This window comes from Dendrobium catenatum, unplaced genomic scaffold (assembly GCF_001605985.2).
Source record: "Dendrobium catenatum unplaced genomic scaffold, ASM160598v2 fragScaff_scaffold_114, whole genome shotgun sequence".
NCBI lineage: Eukaryota > Viridiplantae > Streptophyta > Magnoliopsida > Asparagales > Orchidaceae > Dendrobium > Dendrobium catenatum.
Window position 1 is genome coordinate 1,992,155 of NW_021318576.1, and position 19,770 is coordinate 2,011,924.

General features: G+C 34.7%; 1 protein-coding gene across 1 annotated transcript in view; it reads right to left on the bottom strand.

The window, feature by feature from the left end:
• Positions 1 to 2,119: 2,119 nt before the first annotated feature.
• Positions 2,120 to 19,770, bottom strand: part of LOC110102170 (5-formyltetrahydrofolate cyclo-ligase, mitochondrial-like) — a 26,476-nt gene continuing 8,825 nt past the window's right edge. The window contains exons 4-5 of the mRNA XM_020830370.2: positions 11,346 to 11,416; positions 2,120 to 2,359 (exon numbers count right to left, since the gene is read on the bottom strand). Coding sequence (XP_020686029.1) covers positions 2,226 to 2,359; positions 11,346 to 11,416 — 205 coding nt within the window. The 3' untranslated portion in view covers positions 2,120 to 2,225. The remainder of the gene's footprint in view (positions 2,360 to 11,345; positions 11,417 to 19,770) is intronic.

Sequence of the window (19,770 nt, forward strand, 5' to 3'; positions counted from 1 at the left end):
TGGCTCAAACAAACAACGACAAAAGTGTTCTAATTTTTGTCCAAATTAGCCCAAGTCATGTACTTGAAACATAATTGAAAATTTTATGATGCTATTTGAGGGACCAATCTTCGAATCTCCCGTGCTAATAATCAAAATGAATATCTTAATGAGAAGAATATGATAAGCCCTAGCTCACTCAATTATAATGTTATAAAGCCGTTTAAATGTCTAAGGAACATTGCGTAATAACTCGAAAAAAGTAAATAGTAAAGATTTGAAATTTTAGGTTTGAACCCATCTGCATATGCTATGAAGTGTTTTAATATTTGAAAATGATTGGGTGTGTTCTAAAATGAGTCCTAAGTGTTGTATGTGAATTTCAGAAAAATCTAAGAATGTAACTTTTGGAGCTCCCCAATGTCATTATGTTCGAGTATCACGGCGCTGCACTCAGTCAAGGCATCAGAAAGTGATATTGTAGCGCCAGCTCTTTGGTTATTGCAGATTTTTGAGCGACATAGCGCCCATAATTGAGTGTCGCAGTGCTAGGCCATTCTGAGAATTTTTATTTATTTTAAAATCCATTTTCTCGGTCATTTGATCATCTAGCTAGCTTAGGAGGAGAGAGAAAGAAAGTGTTTTTAGAAAGAGAAAGTTCGTTTATATATTATAACAAATATATAAAAATCAATATATTTGATTCATATTCAATCAAACAACTCTCATATTTCTAAAATACATTTATTTCAATTACTAGAAATTCCTGAAACATCCGTTTTGAAATCATCCAACCAAATAGTCCTATACCATTTCCAATGACCGATAAATTATCTCTCTTCTCATTAAGGCTTCGTATGAGGCAGGTTTCTTATAGTTTTCTAAATCAATTTTTTAGAACATATATTTCTTGAACTAAAAAATTTTGTATTAAAAAATTACTTTAAAAAGTAATAAAAAAAATATCCCAAACGAAAACTAATTATTCTAAGAATACAAAGATGTTCTTTCCTTCCTTTCTTGTCCCTATGAAAACTCACTTTCTTGTCATAACTATAACTGTGAGAAAGCAAATGACGCCCTAACAAATAACGATGATGGTTCTCACAATAGCTTTTATTTTAAATTTGCTATAGGAGAAAGGAATATAAAGTTACTAAAATAATAGAACTCTCTTTGAAGATTGATTATGCCTTCATTTTTATCACGAATGCATTTAGTAGATAGGGTTTATGTAATGAAACTTTTGTAGTTATTATTATTATTTTTTTTAAAGTTTATAATGACATGAGAGCAACTAATATATTTAATACTTTTAAATGCTAAATATGTAAATCACCCAATAAAAAATATGTTAATTTTTTTTAAAAAAATTTTTTGTTAACCATTAAAATTGTTAAAACAAGTGGGTTAATATATCAAAAAATTTAATTAGAGTTTTTAAAATTTTAAAATTATATTGAGATAAATATGTTATACATTTTAATTAATTACACATATATTATTCTTATCATAGAATAAATTTAAAAAAAAAATTAAAGCTCGTTTAAATTTACTTTTAATCAAAATATCTTGGAACAAAAAAATTCCTTCTAATTATATGTTCCAATGAACCTCCTCGTAGTGAGATAAAGGCTTGATGTTGTTGTTGTTGTTGTTGTTTATAATACAATTTTTTAAAAAAATTTTAAGTTTTTTAAATTAAAAAATTGCTTTAAAAATAGTAATAAAGTTATCTCAAACGAACCCTTTGATAAAACAAATTTCTCTAGTCATTAATGATTTGTTTAGGATAATTTTTTACCACTATTTTTCATTATTTTTAAAAAAAAATTATGCTAAAAAGCTACTACACAAAGCAATTAGAAAATTGACTTAAAAGAAACCTAAGTCATAGATCTTTTTAATTAAAGTGAAGGCTTATGAAAACCAAAAAAAGCTAAATTATGAATCAATTTCTTCATTTTTTTATCATGAAAGTTGCATGGAACATCAATCCTTTGCCCCTTTCAAATTGGTAGTTTATAGCTCAAACTACTTTGAAACTACACTTGTTTTTTATACTGTCTCTCTCTAAAAAATAATACTAATAAATTATAAAAAGTCACTCTTACTACCAAAATAAAAAATTTATTAAATTTGAAGTAACAGCAATATTAATATAAAATTTAGTAGATCAATAAATACAACTCTAACCAATATGTGATGTTATTAATTAGTAGATTGGGTGACAAGAGAGGCGTTAATCACAAATCCTTAAATGATGCAGGAGTGATCGGAATAAGACCTGATGGTGAGACGAGAGCATCTACAGAAACATCGTTTTCAGTCACTGGAATCTCGTTTTCATCAATGATTTGGAGAGAGTAAGCAAGAGCAACTGCAATCAATAACACTTCATCAATCAAATTCTGTTATTTAAAGCTTCATTTGGGGCAATTTTATTTTGAAAGCATAAAAGTTATCCTGAACAAAATATAAAGCATACTAGCAGAGAAGAATATAGTTTGCGGTTAGGTTTTGATAACACAGGATTGGAAAATTTTGACAAAAAAAAAGCAGCTCTCAGCAAAAATTAAAATAGCTAATCAAACATCTTGGAACATGGCTGATGTAAAAAAGTTCTTTTGAAACAGATTTATTTTTTAATCTGGGTTAGATGGACAGTTGTACATAGAGAGTTGTACTTGTTTGTTGTTGTTTTAGTTTTAATATGGGTTAGTTGGACAGTTGTACATGAGATGATTTTAGTGCAAACATTCTTCATGTCTCCCTTTTTTATTTGGTTTATTACAACAACAACATCATCATCATCATCAAGTATTTGTCCTGCTATATGAGTTCGGCTGCATGAATTCTTTTTCTCCATTATGTCTTGTTAAAAGTCATATTTACGTTTAAATCTAATAAAGAAAGATCATTTCTAATAATTTCTAACCAATTTTTTTTAGGTCTACCTCTACTTTTCTAACCGGGTCATTGGAAGGCCGATGTTTTATGTGACCAAACCATCTAAGATGACTCTCTCTAATCTTGTCTTCCACTGGAGCTACTCCAACCTTTTCATGTATATGCTCATTTCGTATCATATCTCTAAGGGTAAAGCCACTCATCCACCTGAGCATCCTCATCTCTGCAACAATTAACTTAGTATTATGCTTCTCTTTTAATGGCCAACATTCGACACCATAAAACATTGTAGGTCTCACCACCATCTTATAGAACTTTCCCTTAAGTTTGAGGGGGACTTTTTTATCACACAAGCCTAATGCATTCCTCCACTTAAACCATCCAACTTGAATTCTGCTGATAATATCCCCATCTATTTCACCATCACTCTGAACAATAGATCCAAAATATCTAAAACGTTTATTCTTATTAATGACTTGATCTCCCAAAGTCGTAATCCCCTCACTAGGCTTATTACTATTAAAATTACACTCAATATATTCAATTTTATATATACTCAAGCGAAAACCTTTAGACTCTAAGGTTGATTTTCATAATTCCAGTTTACCTTCAACTCCCTCTCTAGTCTTATCAACAAGAAGAATATCATCAGCAGAAAGCATACACTGAAGTACATCCTCTTGCAATTAAATGTCTAGTGAGAATATCCATGACTAAAGCAAAAAGATATGGGCTTAAGGTTGATCCTTGATGTAATCCAACTGAAATAGGAAAATACTTGGTCAAACCACCTTGTGTTTGAACACAAGTAATAACTCATACATACATATCTTTAATGATTTGAATATAAGCGTTATTAACTCCTTTATTTTCAAGAACTCTCTATAACACTTCTCTTGAAACTTTATCATATGCTTTCTCTAAATTAATAAATATCATATGTAGATCCTCCTTATTCTCTCTATATTTCTCCATCAAACCTCTCAAAAAATGCATGGCTTCCATAGTAGACCTACCCGATTGAATCCAAATTTATTTCGAGAAACATTAATATCACGCCGCAACCTAAGCTCCATAACTCGCTCCCATAATTTTAAAGTATGACATATTAACTTAATTCTTCTATAATTCACACAATCTTGTGCATCTCCTTTATTATTAAAAATATGAATTAACACAGATATTCTCCACTCATCTGACATCTTTCTAGTCTTAAAAACCGTATTAAAAAGTTTAGCAAGTCAAGAAATTTCTTCATCTCCTAAGCATTTTCACACCTCTATTGGAATATCATAAAGTCCAATAGCTTTTCCACACTTCATTTTCTTTAAGGCCTCTCTAACTTTGATTTTACTAACACGCCGATAAAAACATAAATCTTTATGCTCATTTATGGTGCTAAGGCCACTAAAGTCAATTGTATTTTCACATTCTTCATTAAAAAATTTAGCAAAATATTTCATCCACCTTTGTTGTATATCATCTTATAAGAAAAGTAGATCAAGCATAGTGGACATGAACTCAGATCTGAACCATAACTAGATAATCAATTTTAAATGGATATATAATTATCTTAATATCATTCATCAAATTTTGATTATGCTAGTGGAGATCAATGAATGGAGGAAGGACATTCGTTAAAATCCCAAATAGAAATAAATTATTGGTTCACTCATAAGCAACAGTACAAGCTCAATGATATCACAAGGGCCATTGTCTTCATTCCCGCAGTCAACAACTCTTCAATGGCAGACAGATACATCGCCTTCTTACAAATGGAGATGTATAACACACAAAAAATGATGCTCCTTACAAGACTGCATGTTGATTAAAGAAGGCAAAGCTGTTAATTTATGGCGGAAGACCCATCACCACAATAAATGTAACCATCAAACCACCTGAGATTGGTGAAAGGTGGGTATAATGTTGTCAACAATGGATCCTCTACAAATACTTCCAGGAAGTCGTAGTTGATACAGTGGTCCCCTGCAAATGAATACTTGTGGATAACAACAGTGGATACATCGTAGGTGCATCGAACCACTGTGGACATAAGTATAAGTATCACCCATGACGACAATGACCAAGATCTAAAAGTACATCAGGTACTTGGGTAACCCGGCATACAAAAAAGAGACACCTCCTTACAAAATGAAATAAATATTTGAACGAATTAGAACTAAACTTCATGGTGTTCCGAAGTCTCTTTTTAGTTCTATGCTTAAGAAGAAAAAAGTTCTGGTGTCCACAAATACCGGCAATAACAAGTTCACTACATTGAGGATCCTAAAAAGAGTCCCTTTCAAAGAGGCAGCCATGAATTTCAAAGAAACCTTCCCCGGTGAATGAGAAAGGGGGAGTCAACATCAAAACGCAATGCCATCGGATCTGCAACATTCGTACAAGCAGACAGAAGGCGTCCACAACTACAACGTCACGCCACCGGATCCGCAACATTCATATTAGCGGACAGAAGGCGTCTATAAATATTTCAAAAATACCCCTACACATACACTGTACCTTGTATACACATAGGTACACTAAAAGAGGTAAAAACAATCATAGAACCCGCATGGGCCTCGGCGAGCGTGTTATTGGTTCACACGTGACGTCTAGGGATGATGTGCGGGTTATTAAATTTGAACCCGATCCTCCTAAGCAGATAAAAGGAGTGGACAGGGTTCAATTATAAAATACCCCCAAACACCCGCATGGGCCCCGACGAGTGTGTTATTGGCACACACGTGACGTCTAGGGATGCTGCGCGGGCTGACAAGTGAATTCAAGTTCGAAACCGATCCTTCTATACGGGTCAATAGAAGTCGACATGGTTTAAACCAACAAACAAATATACGGTGGTGGCAACCGTCATATTTGTCTTAATACATTCATATTAGGCCTATAATAATGAGAATTCACTATCAAGGGCATAAAGCCTACGAAATCCGATCCTCGATTAATAGCTTAATCGAGTTGACAGGGTTCAATCAACAAAAGAGAAATGACCCCAAACACCCCGACGATGGCCGTGTTGATTGTTTATCTCAACCGGAGGGGTTCACAAATAATTTCCAATGCCATCCAAAGCTCCACAAAGTCCAAAATTCAAAAAATCTCAAAATCCTAAAATCCCAAAAATATTTAAAATTGAAATAAATCCATCAATGCTTAAAGCAAAATTCATTCACCCTCCGCAACAGTCTGCCGGGGTGAACAAATTCAAATAAACTCTAGCTCACAAAGAGCCAAATGCTTAGTCGAAAATATCACTAGGATCCATTCTCAAACAATCTCTTGCCAGTAAGGACGTGGTACATGTCCTCTAACCGGCAGTTTCACCGCCAAATGGCACTGCAGGTAAACGGTTATGACCCGGGGCTCTCTGAACCGAGTGGTTTTGCCGCCAAATGGCACCACAGATAGCGGTTATGGCCAGAGCCAATACGCTCCTTAATGGCATTAAATCCTTGAGATATGAATCAATAGGATATGATCGACAGGGCACAAAGCCCTTTGTTAGCTAAGGTGGATTTAAATTTGTCCCCTTAGACAAACATTCACCCCAGGTCTACAAGGTCCCCTTGGACGAAGCAACCCATGGCTGCCGACAAGGATCCTTCTGTCAGGTTGGGTCGACTACCTCCTCTGACTAAGTAGACCAGGGACCACGATGGCCCGGGACGACGGAACCATGGAATCTTGATCGGGTCTATCATCCATTCCCCCACCATCCTCTTTAAGTGAAAGATGGTGAAATTTTCTATTTTAAATATCAAACTTTTCAAACCTTTCCAAATACCCAAATTCTCCAACTCAAATCCCAAATCCAAATCTAGTTCTCTAATCTCAAATCCATGCTGCTACTATATGCCAGATAACACGTATTCTATATGTATCTGATTGACGATTAGCCTTAATCGAAAGTTCTCTCTCGTGACCGGGAGGGGTAATTAACTATAGGGGCTTGTGCCTATAGGAAACCAGAACTCAGATCATAAAGTCCTCACAAAATGAGGGTGAAATCTCTGGGTAGTGTCTTATCTACAAACCCATATGCCTTCCAAAATTTACCTCGGAACGTATTCAGTTAAAACTCCCTCGCCGAATAAAAGAAAAAGCGAGCGAAGGCCGGGGCCGAATTTTCGGAGCCCACAACTTAGTATTATGCTTCTCTTTTAATGGCCAACATTCGGTACCATAAAACATTGTAGGTCTCACCACCATCTTATAGAACTTTCTCTTAAGTTTGAGGGGGACTTTTCTATCACACAACAAGCTGATGCATTCCTTAACTTAAACCATCCAACTTGAATTCTGCTGATAATATCCCCTTCTATTTCACCATCACTCTGAACAATAGATCCAAAATGTGTATCTTATTAATGACTTGATCGTCCAAAGTCGTAATCCCCTCACTAGGTCTATTACTATTAAAATTACACTCAATATATTCAATTTTATATATACTCAAGCGAAAACTTTTAGACTATAATGCTGATTTCCATAATTTAAGTTTACCTTCAACTCCCTCTCTAGTCTTATCAACAAGAAGAATATCATCAGCAAAAAGCATACACCGAGGTACATCCTCTTGCAAATGTCTAGTGAGAATATCCATGACTAAAGCAAAAAGATATGGGCTTAAGGTTGATCCTTGATGTAATCCAATTGAAATAGGAAAATACTTGGTCAAACCACCTTGTGTTTGAACACAAGTAATAACTCCTGAATACATATCTTTAATGATTTGAATATAAGCGTTATTAACTCTTTTATTTTCAAAAACTCTCTATAACACTTCTCTTGAAACTTTATCATATGCTTTCTCTAAATTAATAAATATCATATGTAGATCCTCCTTATTCTCTCTATATTTCTCCATCAAACCTCTCAAAAAATGCATGGCTTCCATAGTAGACCTACCCGACATGAATCCAATTTGAATTTGAGAAACATTAATATCACGCCGCAACCTATGCTCCATAACTCGCTCTCATAGTTTTAAAGTATGACACATTAACTTAATTCCTCTGTAAGTCACACAATCTTGTGCATCTCCTTTATTATTAAAAATAGGAATTAACACAGATATTCTCCACTCATCTGACATCATTTTAGTCTTAAAAACAGTATTAAAAAGTTTAGCAAGTCAAGAAATTCCTTCATCTCCTAAGCATTTTCACACCTCTATTCGAATAGCATCAGGTCCAATAGCTTTTTCCACACTTCATTTTCTTTAAGGCCTCTCAAACTTTGATTTTACTAACATGTCAATAAAAACATAAATCTTTATGCTCATTTATAGTGCTAAGGTCACTTAAGTCAATTGTATTTTCACATTCTTAATTAAAAAGTTTAGCGAAATATTTCATCCACCTTTGTTGAATATCATCTTATAAGAAAAGTATTTTTTGATATTCATCCTTAATACACTTCACTTGAACTAAATCCCTACTACTCCTATCTCTTTGTTTGACAAACTTATACATATATCTTTGTCCCTCTTTAGTATATAATATATTATATAAATCTTTAAAGGCTAAGATTTTTGCATCACTTATTGCTTTCTTAGATTCCTTACGTATTTCTTTATATATTTCCTAATTATCAGAATTTTTACATCTAAACCATTTTTTATAATAAATCTTCTTATTTTTTTATCTTTTCTTTCACATTTGGATTCCACCACCAATTAATTTTAATATTAGCAGTTTTTCCCTTCAATACTCTAAGCACATCTTTTGCAATATTCTTAATATCACTAGTCAATTTTTCCTACATAATATTAGCATCCTTATGCACAGATAAAATCCTACTCTAAAAAATATTTATATTAATATTCTTTAAATGCCCCAATCTAATCCTAGAATGACGTTTTACTTTATTTTTTATTTTTTGACCTTATCTTAAAGTCCAAAACTAATAATCGATGTTGGATACATAAATTTTCACTCAGGATAACTTTACAATCTTTGCAATCTAAACGATATAATTTTCTTATAAGAAAAATAATTTATTTGAGTTTTATTATATCTATTTTTATAAGTAATGAGGTGTTCATCTCTTTTCTTAAATAAGGTTTTAGCAATTTAAAAATCATAAGCTAAAGAAAAATCTAATATGATCTTACTACTTTCATTTGTCGTTCCAAACTCATGGTCACCATGAATATTTTTAAATCATTTACCTCACTACCAACATGTCCATTTAAATCTCTTCCAATAATTTTTTTTTTCCAGGCGGTATTTATTGTATTAATTCTTTTAAGTTATTATAAAATTTTAATTTTGAACATATATCTAAACCTACTTGAGGAGTATAGCACTTATAATATTAACAATCATAGCATGAACAACAATCTTTAAAGCTATAATTCTATCTTCAATTCTATTAATTTTATAACATTAACCTTCAAATTCTTATCTATAATCACGCATATACCATTTCTAATATGACTCCTACCTGAATCACACCTAAACCATATGATTTGATTTATTGCATTTAATTAATTAATTAATTAAAAGAGATATTTATTTATTGTATTTTTAAATTAACTAATGAATTAATTAAATCCACTTTTAAATAAAATTTAAGCCCACTCTTTAAAAATGTGTAATTTAACAGAGTGGTTCTCCCCCCTTTCTTCTCTTTTTTATATTCTACAATTGACTTTTCAAAAATCATCATTTTTTAGAAAATTAGACAGCCTAAAGGTGTCCCCTCCCCACGAAAAGAGGTTGGGATGACACTTGCCGTTAGTCTTTTTTCCCGGGTCAAAGATAAAATGGCACAAGGTCTTCAACTTAAAAATCATCCCGCTAGGATCAAATATACAACTACGGAGAGTCTTTAAATTATCTGCCTGAATCAAAGATACAATGACCCAAAGTCTTAAAATTAATGACACCTATTTCTTTACAATTTTATATATTTGTTATTATTTTTACAACGACCAATCTATTAACTCACGGGCCATTAAATAGGAGTCGAGACAACAATCGGCCGGAAGCAGACAAACATATCCTTGTATACTCACGGATAGTAGGTGACTGATAGTAGGCGATTGAATCATGCATAGGTGAGATCATGCTAGGAGGCAAGGAGACAACGGAATTTTTATTGCGTCCTCCCACCTGACGTAGAGATACGTCCTCCCACCGCCAAAAAACTCAGTTTTTGCTCGGTATTGCTACGTATTATTCGATAATAACGAGGAATATCATCATGTGAAGACCAATACCGAGTTATACCGAGCTATACCGAGCAATACAAAAAAATACCGAATTATTATTGTTATTATTATTATTTTTAATTTCAACAATTCTTCTCTAATTTCACCTAAAAACAATGACCAATTTCATAGCTCCCACTCAAATACAGTGGTTGGACACTACTGTAACTGCATTAGGATGAGTATTGGAGACTCCTTGACCACTAAAAATGAAGATCAATGCTGACAATTAAGGTCAGCTAGTGCAAGATGTATGGGGTGGAAAAAGAGAATTGAATTGGGAATTGGTGGCAAAAAATTGAGGCAAAATCTAGGGAATTAAAATATTACTGTATTGGCTTGATTACAATGATCCTACAAAGGTCCCTACTAATAAAATAAAGAATGAATAACCTAAAAAAGTTCCAATTATGAGTCAAAATATACAAATAAGAATATAACTAAAAAGTACCAACAACTCAAGAATCTAGCAACTTTCTACATCAAATTAGTAACTGCTCAACAAAATAGTATCAACTTAGCAACTAATTCCTAGAATAAGATCGACTCCAAAAAAACTTAGAAAATGAATACAGACTCTAAATATAGGCAAGTGATTAAAAAAATAAACCTTGTAATACTCCGATTTTTTACCCATTAATGTTTGGGGACCATTTTAATTTAGGTATGATTCTTCTCCAAAAGCTGCTATTAAAGCAAAACATTTTAATACCACTCCCCTTGGCTAGTTTCCTGCACTAGATTTGCTTGAGTTATTCCAGAGTTGCTGGTGGACATGTTGATGACTTGAAAACTCCTAAAAAGATCTTAAGATCTTCCTGAATTAGCTTGTTAGGCATCAAGCACTTCCCATAGTGCTTCCACACAGGGAAAGAGACAAATAATAGCCTTTCTCCAACCATCATTTGATCCCACAAACAGCCAGCAAGGAAACTTATGAAAGAGCTACCTCACAAGTTAAGCTAAGTCAATCCACAGAAATTCCATAACATCTCAACCTCGTCAAGCCCCAAGTGAATCATGCTTAAGCTACAATTTGGCACTTAAAAGAAATCAGGACAGTATACAAAACGAGACATTTTATAAGTTACTTTTTGGAACGCACCTAACTTAAAACATGCAATAAGCAACGATATAAATAATGCAGCAGCATAACAAACAGATGGTGAGATATGAAAAGGAACTTCTATGAAAAAGGCATTATTAGTAGAGAAATGGCACAAACTTAGGAGAGGTTGCTTCCACTTCTGTTCCTTAGCAAGCTCCTGGTAATTCTTTAGGAATACGTCATAGTATCTGTCAGGTTTCATCAATTCGGCATAGAAAGTAAACCAATGTCAGAAGAGGTCGACCACCACAAGTATACTGTGAGAAAGGACTAGCATCGCAATACATGTTAAGTTATTCCAAATAATATAGCGATTACATCGAGATGAAAGCATTCATAAACAGGCGGTCAAGCAGTTTGACGCACAACTTATTGCATCAGGTATAAAAACGTTCAATTAAGATCTTCAAATTTACATCTGGAAAGGACACAAGTTCACATATTTCCCAAACAGGACTTTGAGGCCCCAAGTTGTAATATTAACTTTGTATTGAACTAAAGTATTTAAAAATAAAAGCTTTTTCCACCAAAACAATGTTTATTTGTCACTACACGGCTTAATATCTGATGTCGCGTGATCCATGAAACTCTTGTTGCCACGAACATTTATACATAGGATTGCAAGTGAACAGCCTTCAGATTGATCCTATTGTAGATGCAATAGTGGAGCTTCGACCATAAACCCTCCTGTAACTATGAAACTATAAAAGCATTCCCCACCTAAGTGGAGAATATACACTTTCACCCCTCTCACTTTATATTGTTGTCCGCCATTTCATGTATACAAAAGTTCAATAAATTTGTTTAAGGACACCAAGAATAATTTCCAATGGATCTTATTTCAAAAATGTTCAGTGAAAAATAGCATTTTTATTTAAGGATATCATCCCTTCTTCATCAAATATGATCAAAGGATAAATATTCAAAAAAAAAATGTAGTTAGATCAAGAAGTTATTGATAGGTAATACAAAACCAATAACTTTGATGTTACATTTGAAGGCAGTAACATTAGAAATCATTGTGTGGAGGCTGACTTATTTATTTATTTATTGCATAAAAGGACATTATTCTACCCTATACACACACACATGCCCTCATACATACACATTAACTTGACGGAAGTCATAAATCATAAATGGTGGTGGAAATTTAGACTAAATGATTCTATTGGGTCTTAATTTCTCCTTACAAAATATTGCATTACCATACACCCGAGTCTAGTTAGGAAGAAGATTATTGATCGCTACTTTGAAGTAGACTTTGTGGTATTAAAGACTAAGCTGAGAATGCATCTATTGGGGTTTAGGAAAAGGGAACATTTGATTTGGTAAGATAGGTAGGGTTGATCCTTTCAAGTTCGTGGATATGCATAGAGTTTGTGACCTCTTAAAGGTTATCATTTCTTCAAAAATGATGAATAAAAGATATATTTACATTTTTATGCTCTACCACTTGAATAGGTTAATAATATCATATCTATATACTATGTGGAAAAGTATTGAACAATCCTATTGCAGTAACACCTTGAATACCTTTTAGAATAAGGCCATCACTATCTACCTCTCTTGTTTCATGCGCAGAATAGTTTTTGATATTATGTATAGGATTATGCAAGCAATTTGATGGGGGCATCCGATCATGGAAAGTATATCAGAGACGTGGCCGACGATCTAAGGCCAAGATCGCACTGATCTATTTTTTATTCATTATATGTATTTGTTTTATTTGTTTGTATTTTCCGTTTTTATCCTTAAGGGTCTGGTCATATGTAAGCCCTAGGGGCAATGTTGTCTTTTAGTTTCTTTCATTGTATGAGGCTATTTATAAGCCCCTTATGTTTATTTTCAAGTTAATGAAGAATTATAATGAAAATTTCTGCAACTTTGTGTTTTTGTGAGAGCTTGAGAGCTTTAGAGAGAAATCCCTATGAGAGGTAAACGGATCACCCACCAACCTTGAAAGCGTCCGGGTTCGTGGCTCCTTTCTTCCCCATCTTTTCTTCTCTCCTCCTAGCCGTCGGCCTAGGGTTTTCTAGCCCCCATAGCCGCCGGCCCTCCCAAGCAAACCCCCCTTAGCCGCCGGCCTCTCACCCTAAACCAATCCCCAACCGCCACAGCCCTCCCCACCCTTCCTAGCTGCCGGCTATCCAAGGTGTTTCACCCATTGCTTGGTACTCCACCTAATTCCCACCCCCATCTAACCCTAATCCTAACCCCGGTCCCCAATCCCCTTTTGGCTCCAAGAAAATTCAAATTCTCACATCAATGCCTTCCTTTTCCACCCAAATTCAATTAAGGAAAACTTTGATTGCAAATTAATCAATCAAATTTGAAATCTTTCCTAAATTAGACAATCTATTTTAGGAAAGTCTCCCAAATCCAAGCCAAATAAATTTCAAATTGAAAATGATTAAAATTCCTTTCCTCTTCTACAAGGGCTTGATTTGGCAAGTCTTAAAACCCCACCCCAACCCTAATCCCCTTTACAAGCGCCACCCCACCCCCCCTCTCTCCAATCTTCCCCTCTCTCCACATTAACTCCTCCCTCTAATTACTTCAATCAAGCCTCTCATTAGGGATTGATTTTCCCTCCCTTTCTCTTTACTTGAATTCAAACTTCAAACCCTATTTCCCTCCATCCTCCACCTTTAAAATCTAAACCATATTTCCCCACTTCCCTCTCTAACCTAGCCGGCCCTAACCCTACCCTAACTCCACCAAAATCTGAATTTAAACTCTCCCTAGCCTCCCACTTGGCCGACCACCCTCCCATCTGTTCTTCTACTTGGTTTCCTTGGAGAAACTTCTTTCTCTTAAGGATAATCCTCAAGGACAGCAAAGAGCATCATCCACAGTATTTCAACGACACGTATCTTATGCATGGCCGATCCTAAATGCGCCTCCGGCTTGGTCGTCGACATCCTCCAATCAACCTTCATCAACGTCAATCCAGAGGTAGATAATTCCATCGAAGAATATGTGGAGCGCATCATATTTACTCTTTCAAATGCCATCGAAGAACAACTTTCCACTGTTCAGTGGCAGATCATCGCCACACCAAGACAAGGGTGAACTCTTTCCCCCTCCTCATTCTCCTCCCGTTTTCCTTCGATTGTGGTTGTATATCAAGCATAAAGAATCTTGCAAAGTTCTCCACCAAAGCTTTGTAAACGTAGGGAATGAGTGATGGACTTCTATGTCTCTAATCTTGTTGTTAATCTATGGATGTTATTGAAAATCCTCTATATTTACTTATGTTGAATTTTACAATTGTTTTGTGATCCTAACTATTATTGTGTGAATTGGTCTAAACTAAGACACCCCTTTCTTGTTTTCCATTTTTATTAAGTGGCTAATGTTTTAAATTCTTATTGCTCTTACTTGAAAGCATGCAAATTCTTATATCCATCATTTAAAGCATTCATAATCCTACGTCACAATTGGCATCCATTTAGTATTTAAATGCTATTATTGTCAGAGCATCTAATTGATTTCTCATGCTATCCTCCTTAATTAGCCAGCAAGAAAAGCATGGAGTCAATTTGCTCACTTTAACATTAGCCTAAATGATAATGATGATATATGTTCATGATACCTTAACATGGTGAACATTTCCAACGAAAGCCTCTAGGGTTAAATTTAATATTCTTCCATGTCTTATTTGTTGCTTTATTTGCAAGTCTAGAAATATAGCTAAACACAATAACATCAAAGTAAATTGGAGATTATCACTTAATTAACTCTAAGTTGATTACCTCTACCTATTTCAAGGGAGTCAATAACTTTGCAAAACACATTTGCTTCCCCTTGGCTAATAAGGGGAAGTGTAATGCTATAGAGGTTTCTTGGTATAATCCTCTAGTGGACTACTTTAAACTCAACATTCATGATTAATCCTTGGGGTGTCAATAAATGATCCGAACCATCAACCTGATCCAAAAAATGCGGGTTCAAGTTGACCCATTAAATAAATAGTTCAACTCCGAGTCTAAAATTTTGACTCGTTTATTAAATGGTTCACATTTGGGTCAACCCACAAACCCAATTTTAACCTCCATTAAATAATTTTTTCCTTAAATTCTTTTACTTATTAGCATAATATTCTTATTTTTGAATCAATTAAGCTAAACTTTATAGTTGACAAGTTTAAAAATTTTTTAAATCAAAATGGGTTATCAGGTCAGATTTGCATCATATGAGTTCTCAACGGGTCGAGTTCGGGTCTGCCATTTTGGCCCATTTATTAAAAGGTTCGAGTTTGAGTTGATTGAATTCAAGTCGAGTTAATTTCGACTCAAACCCGTACTTGACCCGTTAATCCATTTTAACACCCCTAATTATTCCAAAGGATCAAGAAGCTGACAGCGTAGCTTTTGGGTCTTTATCCAGGCTTACAGTATTGTATTACTTCTATTTATTTTTGGATAATATTTCTTCCACTAAAGCATAGCTATTGAGTTTTTTATCTAAGCTTAGAGTTTTGTATTAGCTGGATATGAACATCATTCTTCAATATATTTCTTATAACATCACTTGCAAGTAGAATGCTTTTAGTATTAAATAAAAAAAAATTTACAGTTGCCAATAAAATGCAATTATAAACTTATGTGCATCCAATGTTTAAAATTGTGCAATATGAGGATAGCCTTGAGGCCCGCCTCAGTGCAATTTCAGTGAAAAACGTCTCAAGACTTACGCCTCGAGCTTTTTTTATGAGGCTTACGCTTCATATTGGATGAGGCCCGCCTTGAGGTGCGCCTAGCCTCACTGGCATGAGGCATAGGCCTCGCTCAATTTATGTATATTTTTATTTAAAATTTAGCTAAATCCTATACAAAAGTCCCAAAAAAATCATGTCCTCTTACGCTCCAAAGCCTTATTGACTTTCTCTCAACTACCTCGACCTCCAGCCCACTGCCTTCGCCGTAGCCACCACCGTCATAGCCGCTGCCGGGGATCACTTGAAATTCGCATACCGCCACCATCTCCTATAAAAATTTAAGTATTACTCTTATTTTATGTTGATGAAAACATTTATGAAAGTGGAAGATGGTTGAAATAAATAAATAAGTAGATTTGTAGGTATTGGACCCTATAGGATGAGGCAAAGGAGAGATCAAATTGTTATGATGACTCAAATAAAAATCCTCTTAGTAATGATAGTACATATGATTTCTAATTTGTTGTCAATTATTTTAATTTTATTAGTAATTAAATGTAGATGAGTAGGGAACTGAGAAAGAAGAAATTTAGAGCTAAACTTGATGTTATATGATACGTTTATGCAATTCATATATTTTATGTTGTTTTTCTCATATGAATATTTGAATTTCAATTATATTTCATATAATTTATTACTTATCACTTTATATTTAGTGTAATTTTTCATTTCATATGTATATAAATTTATTACTTCATAGTTCAATAAAAAGTTAATATATTATCCCTAACCATTGTTTAAAATTGCGCAATATGAGGCCCGCCTTAGCGCAATTCTAGTGAAAAACGCCTTGAGGCTTACGTCTCAAGCTTTTTTATGAGGCTTGCGCCTCAGCTTGGCTGAGGCCCGCCTTGAGGCACGCCTCGCCTCGTTAGCATGAGGCTTACACCTCACTCTATTTGTATACTTTTTTTGTTAAAACTAACATAAATCACGTAATTTATTATGCAACAACTCAGAGCTAGCGTGACACTTACGCATCACTCTATTTGTATACTTTTTTTTTAAACTAGCATAAATCACGTAATTTATTATGCAACAACTCAAATAAAGACCACTTTAGTGATGATAGTGCAGATAATTCCTAAGTTGTTGCCAACTATTTAAGCTTTTATTAAGAATTAAATGTAAATGAGTAGAGAATTGAGAAAAAAAATTTGAATTTGAATTTGATGTTATATGATACTTTTATGCAATTTCTATATTTAATATTGTTTTGTTTTTTTAATATTTGGAATTTAATTCTATTTCACGCAATTTATTACTTTTCACTTTAGATATTGTATAATTTTTTTTTCATATGTACGTTAATTTGTTAATTCATAATTCAATAGAAAGTTAATATATCATCATTTAACATATTATTTAGGTATTATATAAAAAATTAATTTTGACATTTATTATCACTTTACACAATTTTTCGATTTTGAGGCTTACGCCTCAAAACGCCTTGAGGCTTACGCCTCGCCTCATGAACAAAAAACGCCTCAATACCCAATTACGCAATTTTAAACATTGCCTCTAACATATTATTTGTGTATTATATAAAAAATCACTTTTAACTTTTATTTTTTACTTTACGTAATTTTTAGATTTTAAGGTTTAAGCCTCAAAATGCCTTGAGGCTTACGCCTCGCCTCATGAACGAAAAACGCCTCAATACCCAATTACGTAATTTTAAACCTTATGTGCATTTATAGTGAAGCTAATTAAGCTGCTATTTTTTTGGCTAATTTAGCAATTAAATTTAAAAATGACAGTTAACAGTTTACTTCAGGGGCAGTCCCCTGAAGGCAATTTAAGGGGTATTCTGCAACCAAATAATTTCATTACCCTTACCTATAATTGATTTAGTGAACTTCTTTGTTTGTTATGTTTCTCTTACTTTATGGTGCTAGGTTTCATTCTAGGGTCTAGTCAGTTGTATTTGATATTGTGTGAAGCTTTCTAATGAGGACATCAACACGAGATTCCGGCGCGTCTATTACCGGAGGAATCGTAGATCGACGGTTATGATTAGGAGTCTTTATTTATGATGTATTTTATGTATTACTTTTATTTATATTTTAGTCTTTATAATTGTACCTCTGTGAAGGATTAGTTTGTGTTGTAGCCCAGAGGGCATTTTAGTCTGTGTTTGTTGTTGCTTTGAGGCCTATATAAGAGGGCCCTAACGATTTTATGAGGATAATGATTAATGGAAATTTTTTGCATTCATTTTCTCTTGACTATTGAGAGCTATAGAGAGAAGAAGTCCCTAAATGAGGGCAAAAGCAACACCCACCAGCCGCAGTAAGTGTCTGGGCTCGAGGTTAACTTTCATTCTCTAATTCCCCTCCTTCTCCACTACCCGCCGAACACATTCCCTCCAGAGGCCGCCGGCCAAGCCCCATTCCTTCCTCCTCCACCCCACAAGCCGCCGACCACCCTTACCCAACCTTCATCCAAAATCCCTCCCATAGCCGCAGGCCCTAAGCCCTCCTCCCCCAAACCCTAGCCGTCGGCCACCCTTGCTCTCATATATGTGTTAATTTCCTAATTGAGCACATTATTTATTTGGAAGGTCTCCTAATTCGAATTCAAATGAATTTGAATTTCAAAACCTTTCCTAATTAATATAAACATATTTTAGGAAGTCCCCCCAATTACTACAAATCTGAAATCAAATTGGATTTGATTCCAATTCCACATCCAATGCATGTGGACACATTCAATGAATGTGGACACCTTTCTATCCCCCAACCCCACCTTGGCCGGTCCCCTCTCTCCCTCTCTCTTAATTATCCCCTTCCCCAATTGGAGCTCCAATTAAGGAGGTAATAACCGTCCCTCTCCTCTCTCCTCCTCTCTTACCCAATCAAAGGCCCCATCAATGGGCCGCCCATTTTCCCCTCCTTTCCCTCTTTGCATTAGAAATTCAAATTTCAAATTCTCCCCTTCAATTCCAACTTAAATCTGAAATTAAATTTAAGATTTTAGAATCTACCTTCCCTCCCTAACTACTCCCTAAAATCTGAAACTAAATTTAGCCCCTCTCCTAGCCTTGGCCTACCACCCAAGCCCCTCCCTCCTCCCTTACATTTCTTCTCCCATGCTTCATACATCATCAAAGGAAGAAGATACACAACCTCCCTCGGCCTCCTTACCCATGAATGGCCGATCCCGAGCAAGATCATTGATTTGTCTACGATCTTCAAGGACGAGTGGATGTGCTTAGATACCCCTTCTTCGACATTGACGTAGAGATCAATCACACCGTCGAAGACTACCTCGATTGGATCATATTCTCCTTGATGACCGCCATCGACGAGCATCAACTCCCCGGTCATTGGCAAATCCTCCAACATCCACCAACTACTTCCTCTCCGAATCATTTTTCATTAAATGATATTGTAAGCGTCTTCTATCTTATGGTGACATCATTATTGTTGTTGAAATTATTCTTCCACTAAAAGCCCTCAAGAGTGTGAGTGAGGCAAACTAAAGGTGATCGTTCAAATTGTTAACATGTGGATTTATGTTAGTTGCACATTAAGCTTTAACATTGTTTTGATACTATTTTAAGTTTTCTTCTAATCTACTTTGTAACTGCATGCCAAAGCAAAAACAACAACTAAGGATTCTGTTGACCTGCCGCCGTATAAAACAAAAAAAAAGAAAAAAAAATGTTTCTCTCGTACCTGTTCGGCGCCGAACTCCGCACGTCGCCGCTGAAATCCCGTAAATCTAGCGATCGACGTCCCTCCTCCCACGTCGCTGGCACGCTAGAGTCGTATCTCCCACGATCTCCTTAATGCCAAAACGAGACAAGCCTTCGGCCTT